Source organism: Heterodontus francisci, chromosome 23, assembly GCF_036365525.1.
Source record: "Heterodontus francisci isolate sHetFra1 chromosome 23, sHetFra1.hap1, whole genome shotgun sequence".
In the NCBI taxonomy this organism is placed as follows: Eukaryota; Metazoa; Chordata; class Chondrichthyes; order Heterodontiformes; family Heterodontidae; genus Heterodontus; species Heterodontus francisci.
This window is the reverse complement of record NC_090393.1, coordinates 36,841,126-36,867,752: the sequence shown is the minus strand read 5'-3', so window position 1 is coordinate 36,867,752 and position 26,627 is coordinate 36,841,126. Positions and strand designations below refer to the sequence as shown.

Genomic DNA, 26,627 nt, shown 5'->3' with positions numbered 1-26,627 from the left:
GAGTTAAGCATGGCTGCGCTCCAACAACAACTTGCACATATGTCTCTACACGAGTCAACTTTGTCGCTCAGAACAGAATAAGAGCAAGCTATTGAAATTCCAGAGATGTGAGGAATGCATATGGACGGCCTGGTCGAGCAAATTAGAAAGCCATTATGATCTTGTGGAAGCAAGATTCCTCCTAGCACAAGCAGCCCAACTGAAAGAGGGGCAAAAACAGAAAGTATGCAAAAACTCAGCATAGGAGCAGATCCTTCATGCGCACTGTGGAAGATAATTTCTGATGAGAAGTATCCTTTACAGGGCAATACAGATAAAAGGGCTGCATAAACCAGAGTGCAATTTTCCTTCACTGCCCCACCACCACCCCCGACCTGAGTCCCAGACTCTGTGTACATGCAAACAATGTTTTAATATTATGGGCTGGTTAAACATGGGAAGTTGTCTCTACCCTGACCTCAATAATATGTCGCCTCACAGAAATCATCTACTCAATGGGAAAGAGACTGCAACTTAGGAGAATTTTTCAGATTTATAAAATGACAAAATTTACCCACACGAAATCACTCAGAAGGGGCTTAAAAATTAACATTTTGAAAGTAAGGATATTAGGAATAAATAGGGAGTCCAGACAAGTAGTTCACACAACAGGTAACTGACAGAGATTAAGTTGCCTGGGATGGTCATTAAAGCACATAGAATGAATGGTCAAATGATAAGATTTTGCTGGGAATTTATCTGAAACATGCATTGCTGCCCATAACACAGAATTTACTGATACCAGATAGATTTCCCCATTCCCTCAAAAGCATCCAGAAGACGAAACAGATAGCGACAAACTTAAAGCCCCAACCAAATGAATCCAGAAATTATTTAATCATCTTTTTGAAGAAAGAGCTACCATTCCAAAAGGTACTACACATACCTCAATATACTACTGTGACATTCCCTTTCAAATAGACACAAATGAACCAAACAGAGATTCTGCTTTGCATGTCCTCTTTATATTTGGGATTACATGTTTTAGGGTTGTTTCACTGGCTTTCTTATTGCTCACTACCATTCGAAATGTTTTCTCAAAAGCTTCCTGGTTTCATGTGCAGTCTTACCTCGATCCTCGCCCAATTCTGTAAAATTGTACATGAGGGGTCCCCACTCTCACTGAATCCTGAAAGAAAGCCAGAAATTACTTCAATTTTTTTTTTTTTAAATCAGCCACAATTTAAAAACACCACATAAAAAAATGTAAAACAATTTCTCTAGTGAACAAGTCAAATTAAGTCCTAAATCAAGGAGAAATACTGGATGGAATTAGGAACCCAGCCAGCATTGTCCTGAGTGGGATTGTTAGACTAGATACAGGTAGCAACCAGTCAAATATCTTTCCTGAACTATGCAAGGGATGAAAATCGACAACTGAATGTGAGGGAATTAACAATTGTAAACTGCTGATATGCGAGGTGTGCATAATAAATATTGTTTACTGCGATTGAAACAGAACACCATATACTAAGCAAAGACCTTCTGCTGCAGTGCTTGATAAACATTCTACAAAGGGCCATTAACATTTAACTATGTCATTTCCTCCCTGTGCTCATTAGCTGAACTGCCAAAAGTGGCCAACTCTCTCCCAAGCCCACCTAGAATAGCTGCAAACATTTTCCTCTAAAGTGAGGAAACAGAATAAAAGCTATTGAATGTGGTACAGGGTTGGCAGCCGATGTGTTAAATACTCTAGTACTTTTCATGCAATGATAATGTCAATAACATAGAATTAATGGACTCTCTTAGAGTTAGGGATCCTTAGCTCGCAATATTAAAATGTTTTTCCAGTAACATAGTAAAGGAGCAGATAAACAGGTTTGTAAAAAACAAAAATATTAGTGAAGTCAAAATCGATGAAACATTAAAAGAATATTTTCTAGTAATATTCAAAAGGTCATAATACTCATACTACTAACTTGCTATCCAACCTCCGTACCCTGGAGAGTTTTAAAGTCAGCGTGGAAGAAGCAGCTGATAAAGGAACTCGAGACCAAAAGAAATGCTCTAGGTCAAAGGTACAAATTGTAGGGTTCTGAAGGACAGTAGAGTGTGTTACGACCAAATGAGAAAGAGGTCTAGGGTTCCCTTTCAGCCTTCACCCGGTCTTACTGTAACAGGGTTTAATTTTAAACACACCATGTTTTTAGCTCCCCTTTGGTGAATCCTTGTTCACCGCTCTCCAATTATAAGGCAAAGAAACCAGCACATACAGGCTTTCTTAGGTTTAAAGAAAAGTTGAAATTTATTAAACAAACTCTAATTCGGTTAACGCCTACGGATACACGCTGTGCCCACGCGATATGCACATGCAAATAGAGACAGAAAAGAGAAGAAAAATAAAGTAGAAAAGTTTGAGGTAATATCTGAAGAGCTTTTGTTATGGTTCTTCGAGCTCACTGTAGAGTCCTTCATTGAAGGTAGATCTTGCTTTTTGTTGGGCCGACTATTCTTCTTAAACCTTATTCACTGTAGGAGACTTTTCTCTCTTGGGGTTCATGCGTCTTCAGTGGTTTCAGAGGCTTGTGAGGAAGAGATGGGAGCAGGCAGACAGGAAAGGCTGTGGTGAGCCAGCCAGCAGAGATCTTCTCAGTCCAGGAGCATTCTGCTTTTTGCCCAAACTGTTTGTGCAAATTCAAAACAAAACTCAGGTTGCCCAGGTTAGTCATGTGACTAGCTGGTTTGACCATGTCCGTTTGTGTATTCGGCCACCTTAGCAGTCAACCTGGAATGAGAACTCCCCCACCTTCAATGTCTGTTAACATGTAAATGTTTTTTTTCCAGCCATGGCTGATCATTTAACAAATTTGTTCATGTCCAAATTGATGTGCCTCATTCTTGGCAGGTGGGGGCCTAGCATGACAGGAGGAATCTGTGGGGCACTAGCCATCATTTCAAACTATTTCAGTGCAAGAGGTGGTAATTCGATTAACTGTCCCCACTGTAGCTTAACCATTGGAGGTAGCTATTCTATTTACCTATGCATTTATTCCAAGTGTTTATCTAATTCCAGCCCTGTAGAACTTCACCAGTGCTCAATAATTAATTCACTGGCACTGTTGAGATTCTGCAAAACTGGAAGCATGGAAAAATGGTACTCTGTTTAGAAAATTAACAAAATAGACAACTACAGATCCATTAACTCAGCATCTGTACAAGTAAAATAATTAAATCTACTCTATAGTCTAGCTGGAAGACTACATGTATAGCAATAACTGAATAAGAAAGAGTCAGCATAGATTTAGAAAAGGAATATCCTGGCTGACAAATATGATCAATCTCTAATTTGTTTGATAGCTCAGTAGAATAAATAACAGGACTTTTCAAAATATAGCTGGAAGCGACAAAGCATTGATTAATATACTGGACAGAGATGAACTTCAATGATTGAATGACCATTTCCTCTGCCTCTCCTTATGTTCTAAAAAAAATACCAGGCAAATCAGAAAATGGCAGAAATCAGATCTGCTCATGACTAACTACTGGCCAGAATAGTCAATTACTGTAATACGTGACTACAGCATACTTAGCAGCAATTTATTTTTAAAACACAAAAGTGCAAACATACGTTGCTCTATATCCTGTTTCAGGTAGTCCACACCACGACTGAAAGCTGATCTGAGCTCCTCCAGCTCTTTACTGGAATCTATTCAAACAAAATGACAAAGAATTAACAAGAAAGCAAACTTCTATTGGGAAAGAAAGAGGGAGACCTTGTGACAAGTGTGGGGGAGGGAGGAGAGGACAACATCATGGTCAACTTTTTATTAACAAAGTTATGGGCTTGGTCTCAGGACTGAAGGTAATGATAACCTCCATGTGTCCAGCCATTCAATTCTGCCTCCATGGATGAAGGTGGGTTTCATTGTTCAAATGTTAATGCTCAGTGACTCAAATCCTCCTACTGCTGCTGTGAAAACAGTACACTGTTATTCAACAGCAGGTAGATGGAAAGCCAAGCACTGTGCCCTTCATTTGCTACAAAGAAGACCCTCCTCCCTCGTGAATATGGAATGGTACTAATAGCTGTGGCATTTTGCTGGTGGGGGTCATATCACTGTTTGCACCCGAGAGGCTCTAAAGCAGGTCCAGTTCTAAATGTTGCGAACTGCCATTTGGACCTCATTATTGGTTCTTTTTACCAATGTCATAAATGGCTCTCCTTGCTCAGACACTGTGTTTCACTTTCAAATATGCACTCAGCACTCCCTCCTCAAAAAAAATCCCCACCCTTATCCATTTGCTCTCCCGATGTTTCCTCTCTTGGATCCTTAAATGTATTGTTGCTACCCAATTCCACACCCACCTTTCCAATAACTCCCTGTTCAATTCCCTTCAATTCAATTTCTGCCCAGCTCACAGTACCAAGATTGTACTTGAAGTCATTAATGATATCCTCTGTGACGAAGACCATGGTCTGTCCCTCCCTGCCATGCTCAATCTCTCCAAAATATTCAACCTGACTTGTCGCACCATTCTCCTCCACCATCATTCCTCTATGTTCCAGCTCCACATGATTGCATTTACTTGCTTTCACTGCTACCTGCCCAAGACAATTAATCTTCAAAAATACTTTCTCTTTCACTTTCCCACCTCTGCGCCATTTTCTCCAGAGACCCCGAAGTTCCATCTTGATCTCTTATTTCTTCATCTGCCTTTTAAGTATCATCCACAGTCCTGATTTGAGTGTTCATAAGTATGCTAATGACACCCTGTTTTAGCACTACACCTCTTCCCTCAATCCACAACTGTCTTTGTGCTCCCCAGCTGCTCGTCTGACATTAGGTCATGACAGAGCCAAAAGTGCCTCCAGAGGCAGACCAGATGCCTTGTTTTTGACCCTGCCTAAAACTCTGGTCCCTTCGCACCAACTCTGTGGATGTTCCCTCATGTTGAACCAGACTGTGCACAACCTCAGAGTCCTGTCTGTCCCACAGCTGTCAGCCAAGCCGTTACCAAGGCTGCTTACTTTCAAGTTCACATCATCCAACTCTATCCCCACCGCACCCCATTGCTTCACTGACAGCTACTCTTTCTGCTTCCCTGGAATTCCCCTCTCCCTCACCACCATGTATTTCATCTCAACTTATCCCCTAGCTCCACACTACAATATCTCAGTCTCTAACATCTCCCACTTCTCCGAAAGATCCTCAGCATACATCGCCCTCCCAAGCCTCTGTACCTCCTCTGCCATATTCTGGTACGAACTGTCTTTTATTGTACAACTTTTTATTCTTGGTACCTTTAACCTGCATCTGGATTTGGCAATCCCATAGGACTGCCACACTCTCCTGTCTCAATGAAAAAGAGAACTTGCCTTAAATCAGGTATTAATTCCAAGGAAAGTTAGCATTCTCAGTAACATTTTATTGCCTTTAGCATATTAACACTTTATCAGCGTTTGATAACATTGTCAATGAGATAAGGATAAAGAAGTAGACAGCCACTTTTATGTTGTACCTTGGCTGAAATTGACTCTCCGTCTCAGGTAGTCGAGAAACGCCTGCCAAAGCTCCACGTAATCTGTAGCCTGGATGAACCCAGCATTCAATGCTTTTTCAAAAGTATCTACCAATTACAATAAAACACAGGTAAATTCATTGAAATTATGCCCTACAGACATAAGAACAGCAGTAGAATGTTATAGAACTGTGAAACTCAATGACCTAAAACTTTATAAGCACTGATCTCACCTTCAGAGTGTGCATGAATTAGTTATAAATTTATTCTATAAACCCACCAACTCCCATTGTTACCTTGGCTACACTTCCTCTCATCCTACTTCCTGTAAAGGTTCTATTTCACTCTCGCAGTTTCTCTGCCTCATCTGTTATGATGATGCAACCTTTCATACCAGATATGTCTTCCTTTACCCTCAACCCAGGATTCCCCTTCACTGTGGTGTACAAGGCCATCGACCATGCCCTCACCTACCACCCCACCAGCCTCCACAAGCAACAGATCATCCTCTGCTACTTCTGCCACGTCCAGCGGGATGCCAACGCATCTTCCCTCCCCTTTCAGCATTCCGCAGGAAACGTTTCCTCCGCAAGCTGGTGCAGTCTTCAATCACCACTGAAATCCGCTCCTCTTTCCATGGCACTTTTTCATGCAAGCACAGGAGAAGTAACATTTGCCCTTTTACCTCCTCCCCTCCCCCTATCCAAGGCCCCAAACACTTCTTTCAGATGAATCAAAAACTTACTTGAATTTCTTTCAATTCAATATACTGTATTCAATGCTCACATTGCAGTCTCCTCTCTACTTGGGAAACGAACGGCAGATTGGGTGGTCACCTTGGAGAACACCTCTGTTCAGTCCACAAGAATGACCCCGAGCTTCTGGTCACTGTCACTTTAATTCTCTGCCCCACTCCGACTTCGGCCCCCTACATTGTTCTGATATAGTTTAACAAAAGTTTAAGGGCCTTATCTTTCAACTAGACACTTTACAGCCTTCCAGACTCTTGATTCTGCAATACCCATTTATACCTCCTCTAGGCCCATCTTTTGTTCCTCTACTTGTCCCATTACCATCCCCTTTTGCCTAGCATCATCATCTCTTTTGTCATTTAATTTCCTGCCTTCCACCCGATCACAGACCTTCCTTTTTGTTTTTTCCTCCCCTCTTTCCCTGCCTCTTTACTTCCTTAAAACCTGTTATGTCTCCAGTTTTAATGAAAGATCATTCACTGAAATTTTGTTTCTCTTTCCACTGATGCTACCTGAGCTACTGAGTAGTTACAGATTTTCAGCTTTTATTTCAGAATTCCAGCATCCATATTATTTTGTTTTTGCATGGATTAATTACACCTGAATAAAAGTATAATTATTAAACGCAGCACCAGAATCAGGACGGAAAGGAAGAACTTCCCACAGATAGCTAAGCAGTGTAAGCAGTGGCAAACCTTCTTGTCCTTCTCACTCACTTTGGTTGAATGGAAAAGGGAAAAGAAATTGTACTCTCTCTTTCTAACGACGTCACATTATGGTTTCAATATTTTTTAACGTACCAAACTAAGTTACAGCTTTTGTAATGCAATGGGCTGTTCTTTGTACAAAGTTACCTGTTATAACCTTGTGATCGACTCTGTGTCGCTCCAGTGCCAGAAGATATCTTTTCCATAACCCAACTATCCAAGGGCAATTGCGAACACCTCGCTCATGTGCAGACAAAACCAGATCTTTGATCTTCAGCTGCTTGTCCTGGAATGGCAAACATATTGATATGCAGATTGGAATCAAATCAATAGCCATGTCTGAGTAAGAGATAGAGAAGAAAAGTGGACATCATAAAGTATGGAACAAGGCAATCCATTCCAGAACTTTTCCCTAACAACATACTATGCACTGTTACACCATCATGAACTCAATCCACCTCATTCAGTCTGCAACAACTGAAGAAACAATGCTTCCAGAATCAGAACACCAGAGAAAATGGACCTTACGGAAACTTTACTCTGTCCAACTAAAGGTGGATCAAGGAAGCGGGGAGTTCTGTATCTCATTCAACCAAAACTGAATAAGGAAAAGGGGAGCTCTGCATATTACCTATTTAAAATTAGACCAGTTAACAGGGGTTCTGATAATATCCATCTAAATTACATACAATATACTGCATAGAAACAGGCCATTCAGCCCAACCAGTCCATGCCAGCATTTCTGCTCCACTCAAGCCTCCTCCCGTCTTTCCTCATCTAAATCTATCATCATAACCTTCTATTCCCATCTCCCTCATATGCTCTTCCAGCTTCCCCTTAAATGCATCTATACAATTCGCTTCATCCACTCCCTGTGGCATCGAGTTCCACGTTCTCACCACAGTTTCGGTAAAGAAGTTTCTTCTGAATTCCCTTTCAGATTTCTTGGTGACTATCTTATATTGATGGCCTCTAATTATGCTCTTCCTCACAAGTGGAAACACTCTCTCTGTATCCACTCTATCAAAACCTTTCATAATTTTAAACAGACCTCTTAGGTTACCCCTCAGCCTTCTATTTTCAAGAGAAATGAAACCCAGCCTGTTCATCCTTTCCTGATATGTATACCCATGCATTTCTGGTAACATCCTTGTAAATCTTCTCTGCAACCTCTCCAGTGCCTCTATGTCCTTTTTATAATATGGTGACCAGCACTGCATGCAGTATTCAAAGCGTGAACTAACCAAGGTTCAATACAAGTTAGCATAACTTCCCTACTTTTTAATTCTATTCCTTTAGAAATAAAGCCTAGCGCTTGATTGTTTTTTTAAACCTGTGGTGCAACTTTAATGATTGGTGTATTTATACTCTGAGATCCCTCTGATTCTCTACCACATCTAGACTCGTACCTTAAGTAATTAGCGACCTCCCTATTCTTCCTACCAAAATGTACTACCTCACATTTCTGTGTTAGAGTCATACAGCATAGAAACGGGCCCTTCGGCCCACCGCGTCCATGCCGACCATAATGCCTATCTATACTAATCCCATCTGCCTACATTAATTTCATATCCCCCTATGCCTTGCTCATTCAAGTACCTGTCCAGATGCCTCCTAAATGTCGCTACTGTTCCCACCTCCCCCACCTCCTCAGGCAGCTCATTCCAGATACCCACTATTCTTTGTGTGAAAATATTTAACCCTTTGATCCCTTTAAACATCCTCCCTCTCACCTTAAATTTATGCCCTCTAGTTTTAGTCACCCCGACCATGGGAAACAGACTCTGGCTATCTACCCTATCTATGCCTCTCATAATTTTATATACCTCTATCATGTCCCCTCTCAGCCTCCTTCGCTCCAGGGAAAACAGACCCAGCCTATCCAATCTCTCTTTATAACTCAAGCCCTCCAAACCAGGCAACATCCTTGTGAATCTTTTCTGCACCCTCTCTAGCTTAATCACATCTTTCCTGTAGTGCGGCGACCAGAACTGCACACAGTACTCCAAGTGCGGCCTAACCAACGTTATGTACAACTGTAACATGACGTTCCAACTCTTGTACTCAATGCCTCGGCCGATGAAGGCAAGCATGCCATATGCCTTCTTCACCACCCTGTCTACCTGTGTTGCCACTTTCAGGGAACTATGTACTTGCACCCCAAGGTCTCTCTGCTCAACAACACTCCCCAGGGCCCTGCCATTCACTGTATATGTCCTGCCCTGGTTTAACTTCCCAATATGCATCACTTCACACTTGTCTGTGTTAAATTCCATTTGCCACTCCCTTGCCCACTTTCCCAGTTGATCTATATCCTGTTGTAACCTTAGACAACCTTCTTCACTGCCCACTATACCACCAATTTTGGTGTCATCTGCAAACTTACTAATCATGCCCCTTACATTCACATCCAAGTCATTAACATATATGACAAACAACAGAGGGCCCAGCACCGATCCCTGCAGCACACCACTGGTCACCGGCCACCAATCTGAAAAACAAACCTCCACTACCACCCTGTGCCTCCTATCACCAAGCCAATTTTGTATCCAATTTGCTAGCTCACCCTGGATCCTATGTGTTCGAACCTTCTGGACCAGCCTACCATGCAGGACCTTGTCAAAGGCCTTGCTAAAGTCCATGTAGACAACGTCCATCGCCCTGCCCTCGTCAATCCTCTTGGTCAGCTCCTCGAAAAACTCAATCAAATTCGTGAGACATGATTTCCCATGCACAAAGCCATGCTGACTATCCCTAATCAGACCATGCCTTTCCAGATGCATATAAATCCTGTCTCTCAGAATCCCGTCCAATAACTTTCCCACCACTGATGTAAGGCTCACTGGCTGTAGTTCCCTGGCTTATCCCTGCTGCCCTTCTTAAATAAAGGCACAACATTAGCTATCCTCCAGTCTTCCGGTACCTCATCCGTGGCTAAAGATGATACAAAAATCTCTGCCAGAGCCCCAGCAATCTCCTCCCTTGCTTCCCATAGCATCCTAGGATACACCTGGTCAGGCCCTGGGGATTTATCCACCTTAATGCGATTCAAAACCTCCAACACTTCCTCCTCTGCAATGTTGATATGCTCCAGGATATCGGTGTTCCCTCCCTTGAACTCACTAGCTTCCATGACCTTCTCCAAGGTAAATACAGACGAGAAATATTCATTTAAGACCTCGCCCATTTCCCGTGGCTCCAAACATAGATTGCCACACTGATCCTTAAGGGCACCTACTCTCTCCTTAGCTACCCTTTTACTCTTAATATACTTATAGAATCTTTTAGGATTCTCCTTTATCTTATCTGCCAGGGAAATCTCATGGCCCCTTTTCACCCTCCTAATTTCCTTCTTAAGTGTACTCCTACATCCCCTATACTCCGAGGGACTCGCTCGATCCCTGCTGCCTATACCCGACATATGCCTCCTTCTTTGTCCTGACCAGACCCTCAATATCCCTCGTCAACCAAGGTTCCCTAAACTTGCCAGCCTTGCCCTTCCATCTAACAGGAACATGCCGGCCCTGAACTCTTTCTAGCTCACTTTTAAAAGCCTCCCATTTGCCAGACGTCCCTTTACCTGTAAACAGCCTCTCCCATTCAACTTTTGAGAGTTCCTGTCTGATGCCATCGAAATTAGCCTTCCCCCAATTTAGGACTTCAACCTGAGGACCAGTCCTATCCTTTTCCATAACTATCTTGAAGCGAATAGAGTTATGGTTACTGGTCCCAAAGTGCTCCCCCACTGACACATCAACCACCTGCCCATCCTCATTTCCTAAGGAGGTCGAGTGTAGCCCCTTCTCTAGTAGGGCCATCCACATACTGCTTCAGAAAACTATCCTGGACACACTTAACAAATTCTTCCCCATCTGATCCCTTAGCACTAAGGCAGTCCCAGTCAATATTAGGGAAGTTAAAATCACCTACTATTACAACCCTATAATTCCTACACCTATCTGTGATTTCCCTACATACATGCTCCTCCACTTCCCTCTGACTACTGGGGGGCCTATAGTATAATCCCATCAAAGTGATCACCCCTTTTTTATTTCGAAGTTCTATCCATATGGCCTCGCTGGACATTCCCCCTGGGATATCCTCTCTAAGTACTGCCGTGATGTCCTCCCTAATCAATAGTGCAACTCCCCCTCCTCTCTTACCTCCACCTCTGTCACGCCGGAAGCATCAGTACCCTGGAACATTGAGCTGCCAGTCCTGCCCATCCCTCAACCACGTTTCCATAATAGCTATAATATCACAATCCCATGTACCGATCCATGTTCTGACTTCATCTGCCTTACCTGTAAGGCTTCTTGCATTAAAGTAAATGCAGTTTAGCCTACCAGACCTTCCACGCTCCCTATCCTGCCCCTGCCCTGCCTGCCTACTGGACTTGCTTGCTTTAACCTCTACATTTGCCTCAACTATCTCATCTGAGAGACTACTACTTTGGGTCCCACCCCCCTGCAAGACTAGTTTAAACCCTCCCGAGTAGTACTAGCAAACCTCCCCGCAAGGATATTGGTCCCCTTCCAGTTTAAATGCAACCCGTCCTTCTTGTACAGGTCACCTCTGCACCAGAAGAGATCCCAATGATCCAAGTAGCTGAAGCCCTCCCGCCTACACCAGCTCTTCAGCCACGCATTCATTTGCCTAATCCTCCTATTCCTACCCTCCCTAGCACTAAACTTCATTTGCCAATTATTTGCCCATTCTGCTAGTTTATTACTGTCCTCCGGTAATTTGTTAATACTGTAATCAGTATTGACTATCCCCCCCCAATTTGGTGTCATCCGCAAATTTAGAAATTGTGTTTTTGATTCCTAAGTTCAAACCATTAATGTAAATTGTGAACAGCAGTGGTCCCAGCACAGATCCTTATGAAACACCTCTTCCCACCTTCTGGCAGTCTGAGTAATTACCATTTCCTTCCTCTCTTTGGATTGCTAGCTGGCTTCAAAGCAGAAAGCATTCTGCCACTTGTCCTCTGACTCCTCATAGTCTGATCTTATTCATTAGTCTATTATGGGGCACCTTATCGAAGGCCTTTTTAAAATCTGCATTACCACTGTCTACTCCCTGTTAATTCCTCAAAAAATTCAATAAGGTTAGTCAAACAACATTTTCCCATTTGAAACCCATGCTGATGATTCATTATTATATTTTTCTTTTCTAGATGTTTTTCTATTCCCTCCTTTAATAGGGATTCCATTATTTTTCCTACCACCGATGTTAAGCTGACTGGTCTATAATATCCTGGGCATGTTCTGTCTCCTTTCTTAAATATAGGAATTATTGTAGCTATCCATCAGTCCTCTGGCACACCTGTTTCCAACAAATTATTAAATATGTGTAGTAATGCCTCTGCTATCGCTTCCCTACATTCTTTTGAAATGTGTGGATGCAATCAATCCGGACCAGGGTTGTATCCTCTTTATGAGTTTGATTAGTTTATTCAATAATCCTTTTTTCACATTTTAATTGCACTCATCTCATCATTCACTATCATGTCTACCTGCTCTATTGCCCTGGTAAATACCAAAGCGAAATAATTATTTAATATTTTTGCCATCTATCGTTAACCCGAGTTATTATCCTGCCTATCCCTTGATGGTCCTATTCCCATCCCAGCCTCCCTTTTTTATTGATGTGCCTGTAAAATATTTTACTATTTTATTTTATGTCCCTTGATAATTTATTTTCTTAGTTCCTCTTTGCCTTCCTAATGTATTTTTGACTTCTCTCCTAACCTCTTCATATTCTCTCTTATCATGCAGTCCTGCGCAGTCTGTGTAGTTAATGTATGTTTCTTTCCTAATCCTCAATTGTTCCCTTGTGTCTTTATTCATCCATGGAGTCTCACTATTGTTAAGTTTGTTCTTTCCTTTTAGTGGAATATATTTTTCCTGCACTCCGTTGAACAAGGTTTTAAATGTTTTCCACTGTTGTTTGCCAATATTGTTGCCCATTTTATTTTCCCAAGTTCTACTCTCAGCCCCTCAAAATCAGCTTTTCTCCAATCTATTAACCTGATTTTCGCCACACTTATGTTCTTCTCGATTTGGGAAAGGGGTTTTGTACATTGTCCAACTAATGGTAGGTCAAGAAGGCTCTCTCTAATGGTGGATCAATGGAACAGAGGCTCTGCATACTTTCTAAATAAGTGAATCAAGGAGGGAGCTTTGTCTGCAATCCTACTAAACTCAGATGTGGTGGTCTGAAACAGCAGAGAGGTTTATCGGGGACAGCAGTTACCATAGTTTTTTTTTTTGCAGACCATGGAGCACTGTGAATTTTAGTTTAAATCCCCATACTGTTATGATGGTGCTCCTATATTTTTTGTTCAGTATTTTTGAGAAGACTCACGTATTTTAGAATTATGGACATGTTTTATTTGGGAAAACTGGAAAGGATTCCATGGATGTTTTTTTTCCCACTGGGGTCATTGAAAGGACAATAAGAGGTCTTGTTTGAAAGCAACATTTACTGGAAGTCACCTGTCTTCAAATAAATACCTAGCAGGGGCTTTCTGACTTCGGGGAGATGTTTACACAGAAGTGATAGGTCAAGGTTTATAGGGGTCAGGAGGCTTGACTCTTGTGACATTGTTTTTGGCTTCGCTTTGGACAGTGTGTTGGGCGTGAACTGTTTTGAAGGCAGTTGGAGAAAACCAGCCAAGAGAACAGTCACCATCAGCACCCTCTTCTATTTCTTTGAAACTTCCTGATAATCAAGTATAAGAAATAGAGAAACTGATGTTGCATTTCTCCTGGAAAGCCTGCCAGGAACCCCTGATGCTGCATTTTTCCAGGAAAGCCTACCATTCTGATCTTCAACATCACCTGAAAAGAACTGTTCTAAAAAGATCCCAGTGACAGCCATCTATGCGTATTTGGGACGTCAAACAAAAAAGGGACAACTGACATCTTTCCATATCGTCTCTTTTTTTCTTCAAGAATTAGCAAGTATTTGACCAAAGTATTCTTTTTTGTCTTTTTTTTTTAATAACAGAGCTCTAAAGAGAATATTTCTATTTTTCTTCGATTAATTGGTGTGTGAGGGGCTAAGGTAAAAGGGAACTTTCATATTTAATGCTTTGCTTTGTTACTGGTTATGTCTTGTTTTATAATAAATTGATAATTTTGTTATTCATTAAAGAAACCTGGTTGGTGCATTATGGTGTATTAAGGGTAGAGTCTATGATTGACTGTATCGATAACTGGGTAAACATTTAAATATATATTGCAAGCTGTGGAGAAGCGGAACTAGAAAAAACAGTGCACTCCTCCCACCTCATTCATAACAATATGCAATGCTACTTGCCCATATAAAACTGTAGCATATTGCTGTACTTAATGTCATCAGTTAATTAGTGGAGACAGCATGGCATATTTGTACAATTTTCAAGGTTACTAGATACTTACAGATGTGGAAGGCTATTCAGCCCATCTTAATCCAGGCATCCAGAAAGAGCTGAAGATCTCACATTACAGCATTCAACTGGTTTCTAAATAATTTCGGGATTTTTGACTCCAATCTATTCAAGAGTCCATTGTTTAAAGTGTTCACTCTTTGTATTAAAAACTTCCTCAGGCCTCTATTAAGCAAGGCTGCATCTGCCTCTCAGATAGATGTAAAATATCCCACAGTACTATTTCAAGAAGAGCCGAGGAGTTCTCCCGGTTTCTTGGCCAACACTGATCTCTCAGCCAACAAATTCACAAAACACCAGTAAAACTGCTCCCCTGAAGACCAACAAAGCTGGTCCCATCCTGATGAGGCCCCCAGCATTCAGCCATAAGTCACTTTCTCAGAGAAATTCTTACCAGATACAGAGTGAAACGTGCCCATAAGTCTGGCACTAAACAGTTCTCAGACAGTGCCCGTTCAAAGATAATCTGAATCCGTGCTGGGTCTCCATCCTTCATCTCAAAGTCAATGTAAGCTTGATACTCTGCTAATTTTGGAGGATCTGCTACCAACTGTAAGGGAGTAAACAAAAATCATTTAGGAAATATAATATTCCAAAAGCAAGATGAACTATTTTTCCAAGATAAAATATTTCAGTGCTTATTATGTAATCCCATGAGCAAGCACAACATCTAATTCATCAATAACAGGAAATAAAAACAGAAACTCTGTTTCTCTCTCCACAGATGTTGCCCGAGCTGCTGAGTATTTCCAGCATTTTCTGTTTTTAGTTCAGATTTCCAGCATCTGCAACAGTATGCTTTTGTATTAGTACCAAATTCCTTAAATTAGGAACCATAAGCACAACTCGAATACAAGGCTGGGATCATGGGACTAAATGTGTCCACCAGCCAACCAATATCCAATCAGATCCCAGGATCAGGGTTACATAACTCTCACAGCAAATCAAACTGCCACAGTGAGAAGCAGCATAAGGGGATCAGTCAGTAGCCCTGCTTTTTAATTCCTTGCCAGAGAGAAAAAAAAATTGATGAACTTGGTAATTTTGTCCAGGTTCCAAAAAAGGTGGGTTGGCCTTGAAGAGATTCATAAAGCTGTTATGGATTGACTTGTTCTCATTCCCAACATCCAGACAGCACCTCTGGTTCTGTGTTACCCTGAACACGCCACGTTCAAGAACTTAACATGTAGATAAAAAGTAGGCCAACAGCTATTCCTTCATAGAGTCATAGACATTCACATTATTGTGATGCTCTACTGGGGCTCCAGTATTTACATATTTAATAAATTTAATTTAATACTTGGAATCAGAGACCTGTAATCATGTCAACCACTTGTCACAAACAGTACATGACCAGTGCAGATTAAATGAAATAAAATTAGTGGCTAAATGCTCATCAAATTAAACAAAGTTATAAATGGAATTTAACTATTTTGCCAGCCAGATCTGGGCCACCACATGGTCTTTGAGGTGAAATTAAATTCCATCTAACATTTCTGAATGTTAGCTTTTCCTTTAGTCGACTTGTCATTTTTTCCACTTGTCACTTTTCTTGCTGAATTGCAACTTTCATTCACAACATGCATAAAAGTGAAAGACGACAAGGTAGAAATCATAGAGATCATAGAAAGTTTACGGTACAGAAAGAGGCCACTTAGCCACACAGACAAATACCAACTGGTATCAGTGAATTTTAAAGAGTTTATTTTCTTTTATAATACATTGTAAACACCTCCAGAATGCAAATGCTACAGTAACAGAGGATCAAATCATACCAGATTTTCTTCATAGGGCTTGCGTTTTTCCATCTGCTGTAGGGCCTTCTTGTACTGCTGCGTCACAGATTCAGCAGGCTGCTCATCAGCCCATTCCTCGTACTCAGCATATGTGGTCTCCATATCTATACAGATGGCAGTAAGCAATCTGATTAAGACGAGTGAAATAATCACGGCTAAGGTTAGACTTCTGATAGTAACTCCACAACATCAGGATGCATTCATTTAAAAAATGACTGATGCGCATCTTTTGCCCTTATACTGAACCTCTCTCAATAAGGAAAGCACAACAATCTAGGCCCTAGATTTCTGCAAGGTGCCTGCTATACCATTCCATGAAGACCACCAGATGCTGTAACTTCAGACAGAACAGGCAGCCCTGAACATTTTTTTTTCTTGCTCTCAAAATAAAGCGTTCTTAATCTTGCAGCCCTGCCAAGAATTAGTGCAACTCACAAAGTGCTCACAAAGGTGTGGCCACAGTGCTCACAAAGGTGTGGCCACAGTGCTCACAAAGGTGTGGCCACAGTGCTCAAATGTTTGCCGGGTATGAGGCAAAGCTCAAAACATAAAGCACTCAGATGAGACCTGTCCGACAATCCTACACATCTTGGACACATGCATGCAAACCACTTACCCGATGCATCAGGTGACTGAAAAGAAACAAAGTGAGCGAATCATATTATAAACAGCTCGAAATAATGAAAGAGGGGCTCCAGTCTCTGCCTCCGTATGAAACCCAGCCTCCTCCTTAACACTATTTTTTTTGGTATAGGATCACTTGACCAAGGTACCAGTAGGTAACCCAGCAAGAAGTCAGAAGGAAGGGGAGGGAGGGGAAAACTAGCAAAAAGGTTTTTTTTTTAAAGTTTTCAGTCAAAGTTATCAACAAGTTTAGGAGCTAGTTTGAGTGTATTTGATTGCACGTGCAACTCTTGGGGAGCTCACATTTGGAATATATTGTAAAATATGGAAGAGAATTGATTAAAAGTGGAGGACCCTGGGACTCAATGTTCAAGGATAGCCTGACACAATTGGTTATATGCCCTATTGAGGAAAAATGATTGCCAGGGAATACAACTACTATCTTTGGTGAAAGGTTTGGATAATGTAGATAGAACAAGATTAACCATTAACAAGAAGTTTAAAAAATCAATCTGAAGAAGATAAAAAGTTAAGATTGCACGCATACAATTTGCAATGGTCTGTTGGAAGCAGTGGGCATTGTGGGCAGAACTCCCTTTCCTTATCGAGTAATTTATGCTCATACTCCAATTATGAAATATTTATAATTGCCTAACACCTACCCTACAGAAAACAAATCCAACATGACTCCCATATTTCCTATAGATGCATGTTTAGCAATAGGTAAACTCAAAGTACCTTACCAAGCAAAGGGACACCCAGCTGCCTCTTGAAGAGTTTGTGTATTCGGTCAAGTTGTGCATTCACCATCTCCTGGTGCTCCGGAGTCAGAATACTGCCAGCTAAGGGCTGACGGAGGGAACACACTTGCTTAATTAAACAATCAATTACTGGATTTGAAATGGAGGGACTGACTGGAACATTCCAGAACACTCCAATCCTCTGAAACATTTTGATTGCAAGTAAACAATTTAAAATTTCAAAAGTTGACAGATACTAGCAGACTGTGCTGGAAGCAGTCTACTCAGTGCATTAGGTGTCTCCAAATCCCAGTAATCACTGCTCCTTTCTCAAACACTTATACACACCTCCTTTGTATAATTACATAAAGAAACATTGGGTGTCAACACCTCAATATTGCAGTTTAATATTTTCTAATTCAACAGAGCAGAGGATATGAAACAGGACTTTCTACATACACAGACTTCAGTGACAATTAGCAATATGAAGTTCAGGTACTGCTGCTCGTTCTAAGTTTCCAAATTCACATCACGTGAGATGCACTAGAATCAGACTGAATGTCAACACTTAAATCCTACAATTATTCACCGCCTCCATAGTTCTGTTTAAAAACTCCCCCTCTGATATTGGCCAAAACCTCCTTCCCTTCTCTCCAGTGAAGGAAAATTCAGTATCATTGCCTGGCTGACGAATTAAGCAGATATTGCATCAGTGTAAAATCGAGATACAAGTGAGATACATGGACCAGAGAACATTGTTTCATCAATAGGACCAGGGCTCAAATCCAATGCAGGCATTGGGGTATAAGACTCCTTTCTATCAGTTTAAAATGTGTTTGGACCATCTCAATCCAGTTCCTAATCAATGTGAAGCTTCTGCAGCACAAAACAGTCCATAATTTAGCACCAAAATCTCAATGAAAGTGGAAGCTATTCCACTCTCTGGAATTGACAGCATTCCTACCAAAAGGGACTGTGTTCAAGCTGAAAGCATTAGCTAGAGAAACTTCAGTTTAAATAGGCTTTAACAGACGAATGAAAAGTAAAAAAAGCAATGTTTACAATCCCATACATTCTACACTATTAGCCAATTATTTCTAGCTGGTTTGCATCTAGCTCCATGCAACACAGTCTTTACAAGTTTACTATTTGTTTACATTATGTTAACCTACAGTCACATTTCCTTACCTGTAAGGTTCCTAAAATAGCATTTTCAAACTCTCTAAAGGCCTCCCAGATTGCTACTCCTTTTGTCATATGTAATCCAACAGCAGTTAAGGCACGATCAAATATTCCACGAGCTCGCTCAATACCACCTTGCTGACCAATCCCGCCAATGGAGTATTGGGCATATTCCAGCCATATCTCAGGACCTGTAATTAAAATTATTTGCCAACAGTAGCATATATCAAAACAAAATTAAAATTAGATGAAGAGGACTTTTCCATTAAAATGCTACACACATAACAAACCTGACTTTCAGCAGGTATAACGGAGGAATCTCCTCTTACACATCGCAGACTACTGTTTTCAACTTTGAAACTTCACAACTGTAGTACAACACATTCCCATTGGACAGAATGTGGTCTTTTGGACAGACCCCAAAACCTGGTCACTGCTGACTCCACTGAGGAACAATCTGCATGTAAAAGTGCACTCAGACCCTAAAATTATGTTGTGGGATAACTGATTACAAATGCTTATTCACATTCTTCTGCTTTTAGCAGAGGCATTAACCTAATTATTCTAAACAAGTTAACACCTTCACTAAAATGCTGTATAGAGGAACTTTAGAAAAACACAAGCATTTGTATAATTGTATCCCATGGTATTATTTCAGGCTCTAAGTATTCATTCACTTTTACATCCTGCCCACCACATTGTGGGGTCTATCCAAAAGTCTGCTTTCTGTCCAATTGGATGAGTTTTAATACAGTAGAATGTCAAGACTAGAGAATAAGAAGTGGTGGCAAAATCACTGGGAATCTATTCATGACGATTTATTTGCAGCTTTGACAACTAAGGTGTTAACTATCTTGTGACCAATTTTATCAGGTTCTGCAGTTTAGCAAGCTCAAGTGCCTGACTGAGTAATGGAGAAATGAGAGTCACGGTGTATATAATAGATACGAATATGGGAAACTTCATCATGCTGTACCATCACTACCTACATGAAATATTTGATTCCTTGCCTAGTTTAACTAGCATGGGTTTTAATTTTCCAGTTTACCAGCACCAAATTTAAAGCTGAATTCATCCAACAGAGGAGAGCTAACTTTCAGGACAGCCTAATTTTTGAAATTACACAGTGCCTGGAAGTTATTTATATTAACACATTAATAATTTTATAAACCCCAATGTTTCTTTCCTTCTCCACACCTCATTTCACTGGGACAGCTAGGCAGGATTAACACACCGCTCAGCAACAGGTGCGAGCTATCCGCAGGACAACAGAGAATCAGAGAAATCTGGTTGCTCATTTTTGGGACTCTGATGAAACTAAAGTGTAAAGAAGAGGAACATACAAATATAATCTTTGATAGCCTTCTCAAACAGCTCGTCAACTTTCTCCCTGTCAGCTTCTTCTTCTGCCATTCGAATCTCATCCCTCAGCCAGTCCAGCCAAAGCTCTGCAAAACACAATTACATTAGTTTTCCACTAAATCAGAGCCAGAATCTTAAATGAAATTATTCATGATCAAATGATCTTTGGTTGTGTGATCACAACGCAGAGGATATTCACATACTTAGTTTCCAGAAAACAGACCATAGAATATAGAAATTAACAACTAGAACTACATTAGATACTTAGTAAAAATGGATTCATCCACAAACATTCACTCTCTCCACCGACGCATAGTGGCAGGCAGTGTGTACCACCTACAAGAAGCACTGAGCAATTCACTAAGACTCCTTAGACAGCACCTTCCAAACCTGCGACCTTTACCACCGAGAGGGACAAGGGCAGCAGATGCATGGGAACACTACCATCCCCTCCAAGTCACACACCATCCTGAATTGGAACTATATCGCCGTTCCTTCACTGTCGCTGGGTCAAAATCCTGGAATTCCCTTCCTAACAACACTGTGGGTGTACCTACCCTACATGGACTGCAGTGGTTCAAGAAGGCAGCTCACCACCACCTTCTTGAGGGCAACTGGGGATGGGCAATAAATACTGGCCTGGCCAGCGACACCCACATCCCGCGAACGAATATAAAAAAAATTCTTCAAACTCTAGGCAGCAGGTTAGTTACCAATATGTTACAAAATCTGGTCCACTTTAAAAACATTACAATAACCCAGGTTTCAGCTAGAGACGTATTTACAATTATAATCTTACCTTCAGTAAGTGGGAAAAGTTCACTCATCTTCTGTCGAGCAGACCGCAATTTCACCAGCTCCCCCTCCTGACGTAGTAATTTAATTAGATCCACATGACAGTTGTAGTCGTAGGCGCTGATGGAAAGCTAAAAGAAACAGAGCACAGATCACTGTCACCGTGCCAACGTGTCCTGAAGATTACAGTCACATACATATCTGTTATTTCATTTAACATGTAATAACTGATTAGTTACCTATAAATCTAGTAGTTTTTGATTCTTAAATTATCACCAACATCAGATCAAACCAGATTTCTGTTCTGTCTAATGCAAATCATTTCATTTTCCTCAGTTAGACACATAAAGCACTCCAACCTCACACAGCGCACTTCTAGCTCCTTCCCAAAATCTACACACAGGAGTGCCCTGATAGGCCCATTGTTTCAGCCTGTTCCGCCCCACTGGACTGATTTCTTCCCATCTCAACTCTGTTTTTTCTCCCCTTGTCCAGTCTCTTCCTACCTACATCCATGACTTTTCCAGTGCCCTACACTACTTCAACAGTTTTCAGTTTCCAGGCCCTCACTATCTCTTATTCACCATGGACATCCAATCCCTTTACACCTCGATCCCCCACCAGGATGGTCTGAGGGCTCTCCACTTCTTCTTTGAATGGAGGCCCAACCAATCCCCATCCACCACCACCCTCCTCTGCCTGGCTGAACCTGTTCACACATTAAACAACTTCTCATTCAGCTCCACTCACTTCCACCAAATAAAAGGTGTTGCTATGGGTTCTCACGAATCCTAGCTATGCCTACCCTTTTGTGGGATATGTGGAACATTCCTTGTTTCATCCCTACTCAGGCCCCCTCCCTCACCTCTGTGTCCAGCACAATGATAACTGTATCTGTGCCATTTCCTGCTTTCACCCTGAACTGGAAAATTTCATAAGCTTTGCTTCCAAATTCCACCTTTCTCTCACCTTCACGTGGTCCATCTACAACTCTTTCCTTCCTTGGTTTCTCCGTCTTCATTTCTGGGGATAGGCTAACTACCAATATTTACTATCAGCCCACTGACCCCACTTCCGTACATCCCAATTCCTGCAAGGATTCTACTCCATTCTCCCAGTTTCTCCAACTATGTTGCAGCTGTTCAGATCATGCAACCTTCCGTACTAGTGCTTCCGCTAAACCTTCGTTTGTCCTTAACCGAGGATTCCCCCCCCCCCCCAATGTAGTTAATAGGGCTCTTGACCATGTACGCTCTATTTCAAGGGCTTCTGCTCTCGCCCCTTTCCCTCCCTCCCAGAACCACGATAACAGTTCCACTTGTCATCACCTTCCACCCCACCAGCATCCGTATTCAACGGATCATCCTCCACCATTTCCACTACCTCCAGCGTGATGCCACCACGAAACACATTTCTTCCTCCCCTTTCAGCATTCCAAAGGGACCATTCCCTCCGTGTCATCCTGGTCGACTCCTCAATCACCCTCAACAATCCTTCCCCTTCCCATGACACCTTGCCATGCAAGCCTAGGAAGTGCAGCAGCTGCTCTTTTACCTGTTCCCTTCTCACCATCCAAGGCCTCAAACACGCCTTGCAAATGAGACAGCAATTTACTTGTTCTCCTTTCAAATTAGCATACTGTATTCACTGCTCATGATGTGGCCTACAGATGAAATGTAGACTGGATGACTGCAATGCAGAATACCTTTGTTCAGCCCACAAAAGTGACCCCAAGCTTCCAGTCACCTTGTCATTTTAATTCTCCACCTTACTCCTACTCTGATCTTTCTACCTTGGCCTGTTGGTGTTCCAATGAAGCTCAAATCACAAGCTCAAGGAACACCACCTCATCTTTTGACTGGGCATCTTACAGCTGTCTGGACTCAACACTGAGTTCAACTAATTATTTTTTTTTATTCGTTCATGGGATGTGTGCATCGCTGGCTAGGCCAGCATTTATTGCCCATTCCTAATTGCCCTTGAACTGAGTGGCTTGCTAGGGCATCTCAGAGGGCACTTAAGAGTGAACCACATTGATGTGGATCTGGAGTCACATGTAGGCCAGACCAGGTAAGGATTGCAAATTTCCTTCCCTAAAAGGAACATTGGTGAACCAGATGGGTTTTTACAACAATGGTTTCATAGTCACCATTAGACTAGCTATTTAATTCCAGATGTATTAATTGAATTCAAATTTCACCATCTGCTGCAGTGAGATTCGAACCCACGCCCCCAAAGTACCAGCCTGGGCCCAGTACTAGCCCACTGACATTACCACGACACCATTGCCTCCCCAGATCATACTCTCTGCCCCCATTTGGTTTTGTGTTTCTTTGCTGGTTTGGTTGTTTTTCCTCATTTATCTTTTATTTTCTTTACTTTGCATCCAGATAGCAGCGAGCCTGCCATTCACACCTCCTTTAGAAAAATCTTGTATTTCTTTACTTGTCCCATTACCACTCCCTTTGGTCTTGCAACATAAAACCCTTTCTCATTTAATTACTCCTGCCCTCCACCCTATCACAGACCTACCCTTTTGTTCTTCTTCTCACCTTCCCCCCTTTCACTTGCTCAAAACCCATTACATTTCTAACTGTTCCCAGTTCTGAAAAAAGGTCACAGACCTGAAACATTAAATCTGTTTCTCTCTCTATAGATACTGCTGGACCTGCTGAGTATATCCAGCATTTTCTGTTTTTATTTCACATTTCCAGCATCCGTTTTGCTTTTGTACAAACATTTCAATACTCCCCATGTCTCTATGCTTCTATGGAATAATCATTTATAAACAAATCCATTTCAGTATTTCAGTTTGCATAAAGTGGTTTAGTCCACAGGAAGGAGGCAGAAAAACTTAGTAATTGCCACAATCGGACACTGTTACACCTGGGCTACGCTAACATAAATGGAGCACAATATAAAGAATTATCCTATTAACTGGAGACACAGCCTACAAATGGAAACTGTTGTGCAAGTTTTTTACACAAGGACAAGGTGAGCAAACTATACAAAATCTTTCACAGCTTCAACACCTCATTTGTGCCTGATATCTCTGGGGATCGCTGAACAAATATCTTCACTTGGCAATTTTTCAGTTGTTCACAGTAAGCCCTGCCAAGTTCTTTTATACTTTCACTGTGTATGAACACAGTGAGCTCATCGCACTTGTGCGAGTGATAGACTGCATAACTCAGTAATTGCTCACAAGTGGGTTAACTTAAAACAGTTAAATCACACTCATGCTACACCAGCCCATATACCTCTGGCACTCAAACCTTTCACAATAGAGTTTGAAAGGATCTACAGTAGTTGATAATCCTATATCTTGTGGAACTGCCCAATGTCCTAAATTCCTGAGATTTGATTTTAGTGGCGATCAAGACCATCACGGATTTAGCAAATGATAAAAGGCTAATTTGTGTGATGAGACACTTGCTTCAGGTCCTTTTGGATTCTTCTCAGTCATCCCCTTGATCTGTTGTATACAGATAGAAGCTGCATCGCACTCTTTCAATTCAGGGCATTGCTGCTTTAGCAATCAGTCAGGAAATTATGGTCTCTCTCTAGATGAGGCAAGGTAATTTACTATTTTGGTTCTTTGGTTGATAAATCCTGACCAAGAGGTCTTCAGGTGACCCTTCACCTGGATCATAGCGGGTTCTGTTGCTCACCTTCTGTAATTATCTACAGGCTCCTAATCTACCAAACTGTTTTGTTTTATTTTTTTCCCCTTTGCGATGATTATTCCTTGGAGGAAGGGGACTGGGTGAGGAGGGACGGTGGAAGGCAGATCGTGGGGGGGTGGGGAGAACAGTGGAAGGGGCATCGGTGGGGAGGGACGGTGGAAGGGGGATCGGTGGGGCTGGGGGGTGGGGTGGGGAAGGAGGGACGGTGGAAGGGGGCTCTGCATCAAAGGACAGATTCCTGTCAGCGTGAACCCAAGGTAGCAGAATTTTTAACCACTTCCCGGGGGTGCTACTTAATGTGATCGGGGCAGAGATGCAACACCTTGTCCCATGACCATGCTTTTCTTGATGCTTTTAGGCAAGGAGAACAAGTTACAGGCATGGGGGAGACAGTTCGTGAGTCTTTGTAGCTGAGTTGAGCACTGCAGAGGGCGCAGACGAGATTTACCAGGATGTTGCCTGGGCTGGAGCTTATCAGCTATGGAGAGAGACTGGATAGGTTAGGGCTGCTTTCTTTAGAACAGAGAAGGCTGAGGGGGGACCTGATTGAGGTATACAAAATTATGAGGGGAAGAGATAAGAAACCTTTTCCCTTAGCAGAGGTGTCAATAACCAGGGGGGATAGATTTAAGGTAAGGGACAGGAGGTTTAGAGGGGTTTTGAGGAAAAAAAATTTCACTCAGAGGGTGACTGGAATCTGGAACGCCCTGCCTGAAGAGGTGGTAGAGGCAGGAAACCTCACAACATTTAAGGAGTATTTAGATGAGCACTTGAAATGCTGTAGCATACAAGGCTATGGGCCCAAGTGCTGGAAAATGAGACTAGAATAATTAGGTGTTTGATGGCCAGCACAGACACGATGGGTTGAAGGGCCTGTTTCTGTGCTGTACAACTGTATGGCTCGAAGGGGGATCGGGATGGGGTGGTGCGGGGATCGGGTTGGGGTGGCGGGGGGATCGGGGTGGTGGGGGGAAACGGGGGTCGGGGTCGGGGTGGGGGGGGCGTGGGGAATCGGGTCGGTCGGGCAAGCGGGCGGGGTGGAATCGGGTCGGGTGGGCAAGCGGGCGGGGTGGAATCGGGTCGGGCGGTTGGAATCTAGGCAGGCGGGTGGTGAATCCGGGCGGGCGGGAAGGATGGTGACGGGGAGCTGGTAGGAGGATGGGCCGGAGTTTTAAACCCCGCGGGCTCCGAGCCTCAGCCTCTCGCCTGAGGACGAGTCGCACCTGCTCTTCCAACCGCTGGATTTCCGCCTCGTTTTCTTGCTCATCCTCCGAAGAGTCTTCTGTTTCCTCCTCCGAATCAGCCCCGGTTCCAAGCTCCAACTCCTCGGCCTCACTCGACCGCCGCTTCTTGCTCGTCGCCATCAAGAAAACCAGTGCAGGAAAGGCCGTAGTGCCGGATTCAAATGAGACAATATAACATCCCGAAAAATACATCTCCCTCTCGTAGAACTCTTCTTTATTTTAACCAAAGCTTTAAAGTGAAGTAATATTCCACACATTGCAACAGAAAGTGAGTTAAACATATTATAATGGAGAAGAGGGGAATAAGGAGAACTAATAAAGACGTCATAACTACGCGACTCACATTTCGAGGACTTTTATTAAACTAAGGATTAAATATGACGGAATCCAAATGTCGCGGGCATCAATAGTCGCCATGTTTGTAAGGGCGCGATGTTTTGGTCATTGAAGCAGATATATTCACCCAATATGTTGTAAAATTTTAATTTTCCAAACGTTTTCGACACACACATCCTTCACTTGTTATTTTGAGCACTGCCCTGCTGTGTATTTCTAGCATTTTCTTGTTTGTTTCCTGCATTCACTTCATTTTAAACTTTTGATTGAGTTTTTGTTTACTGTTAGAACAGAAAGAAAGTTCTTCCCTTAGAACAGAAGTGAATATCACACAGGACCGCCCAAAGATGAGGGAGAATTGCACCTGCAGAACCATGATGCTATAATACATTCAATAAAACTACAAGGGGTCGTCGACAGTGCTATCAAGTGGCAGTTGCTCAAGGCATCAAGGAGTCGTAGAAAA

At 42.2% G+C, this 26,627-nt stretch overlaps 1 protein-coding gene across 1 annotated transcript in view; it reads right to left on the bottom strand.

Moving 5' to 3' along the window:
* The window catches only part of sart3 (spliceosome associated factor 3, U4/U6 recycling protein), a 55,567-nt gene extending 29,535 nt beyond the window's left edge, over positions 1-26,032 (bottom strand). The window contains exons 1-11 of the mRNA XM_068055073.1: positions 25,805-26,032; positions 20,900-21,026; positions 20,082-20,186; positions 18,745-18,929; positions 17,560-17,665; positions 16,172-16,296; positions 14,791-14,946; positions 7,109-7,247; positions 5,503-5,610; positions 3,611-3,688; positions 1,110-1,168 (exon numbers count right to left, since the gene is read on the bottom strand). Coding sequence (XP_067911174.1) covers positions 1,110-1,168; positions 3,611-3,688; positions 5,503-5,610; positions 7,109-7,247; positions 14,791-14,946; positions 16,172-16,296; positions 17,560-17,665; positions 18,745-18,929; positions 20,082-20,186; positions 20,900-21,026; positions 25,805-26,017 — 1,401 coding nt within the window. The 5' untranslated portion in view covers positions 26,018-26,032. The remainder of the gene's footprint in view (positions 1-1,109; positions 1,169-3,610; positions 3,689-5,502; positions 5,611-7,108; positions 7,248-14,790; positions 14,947-16,171; positions 16,297-17,559; positions 17,666-18,744; positions 18,930-20,081; positions 20,187-20,899; positions 21,027-25,804) is intronic.
* Positions 26,033-26,627: the final 595 nt, after the last annotated feature.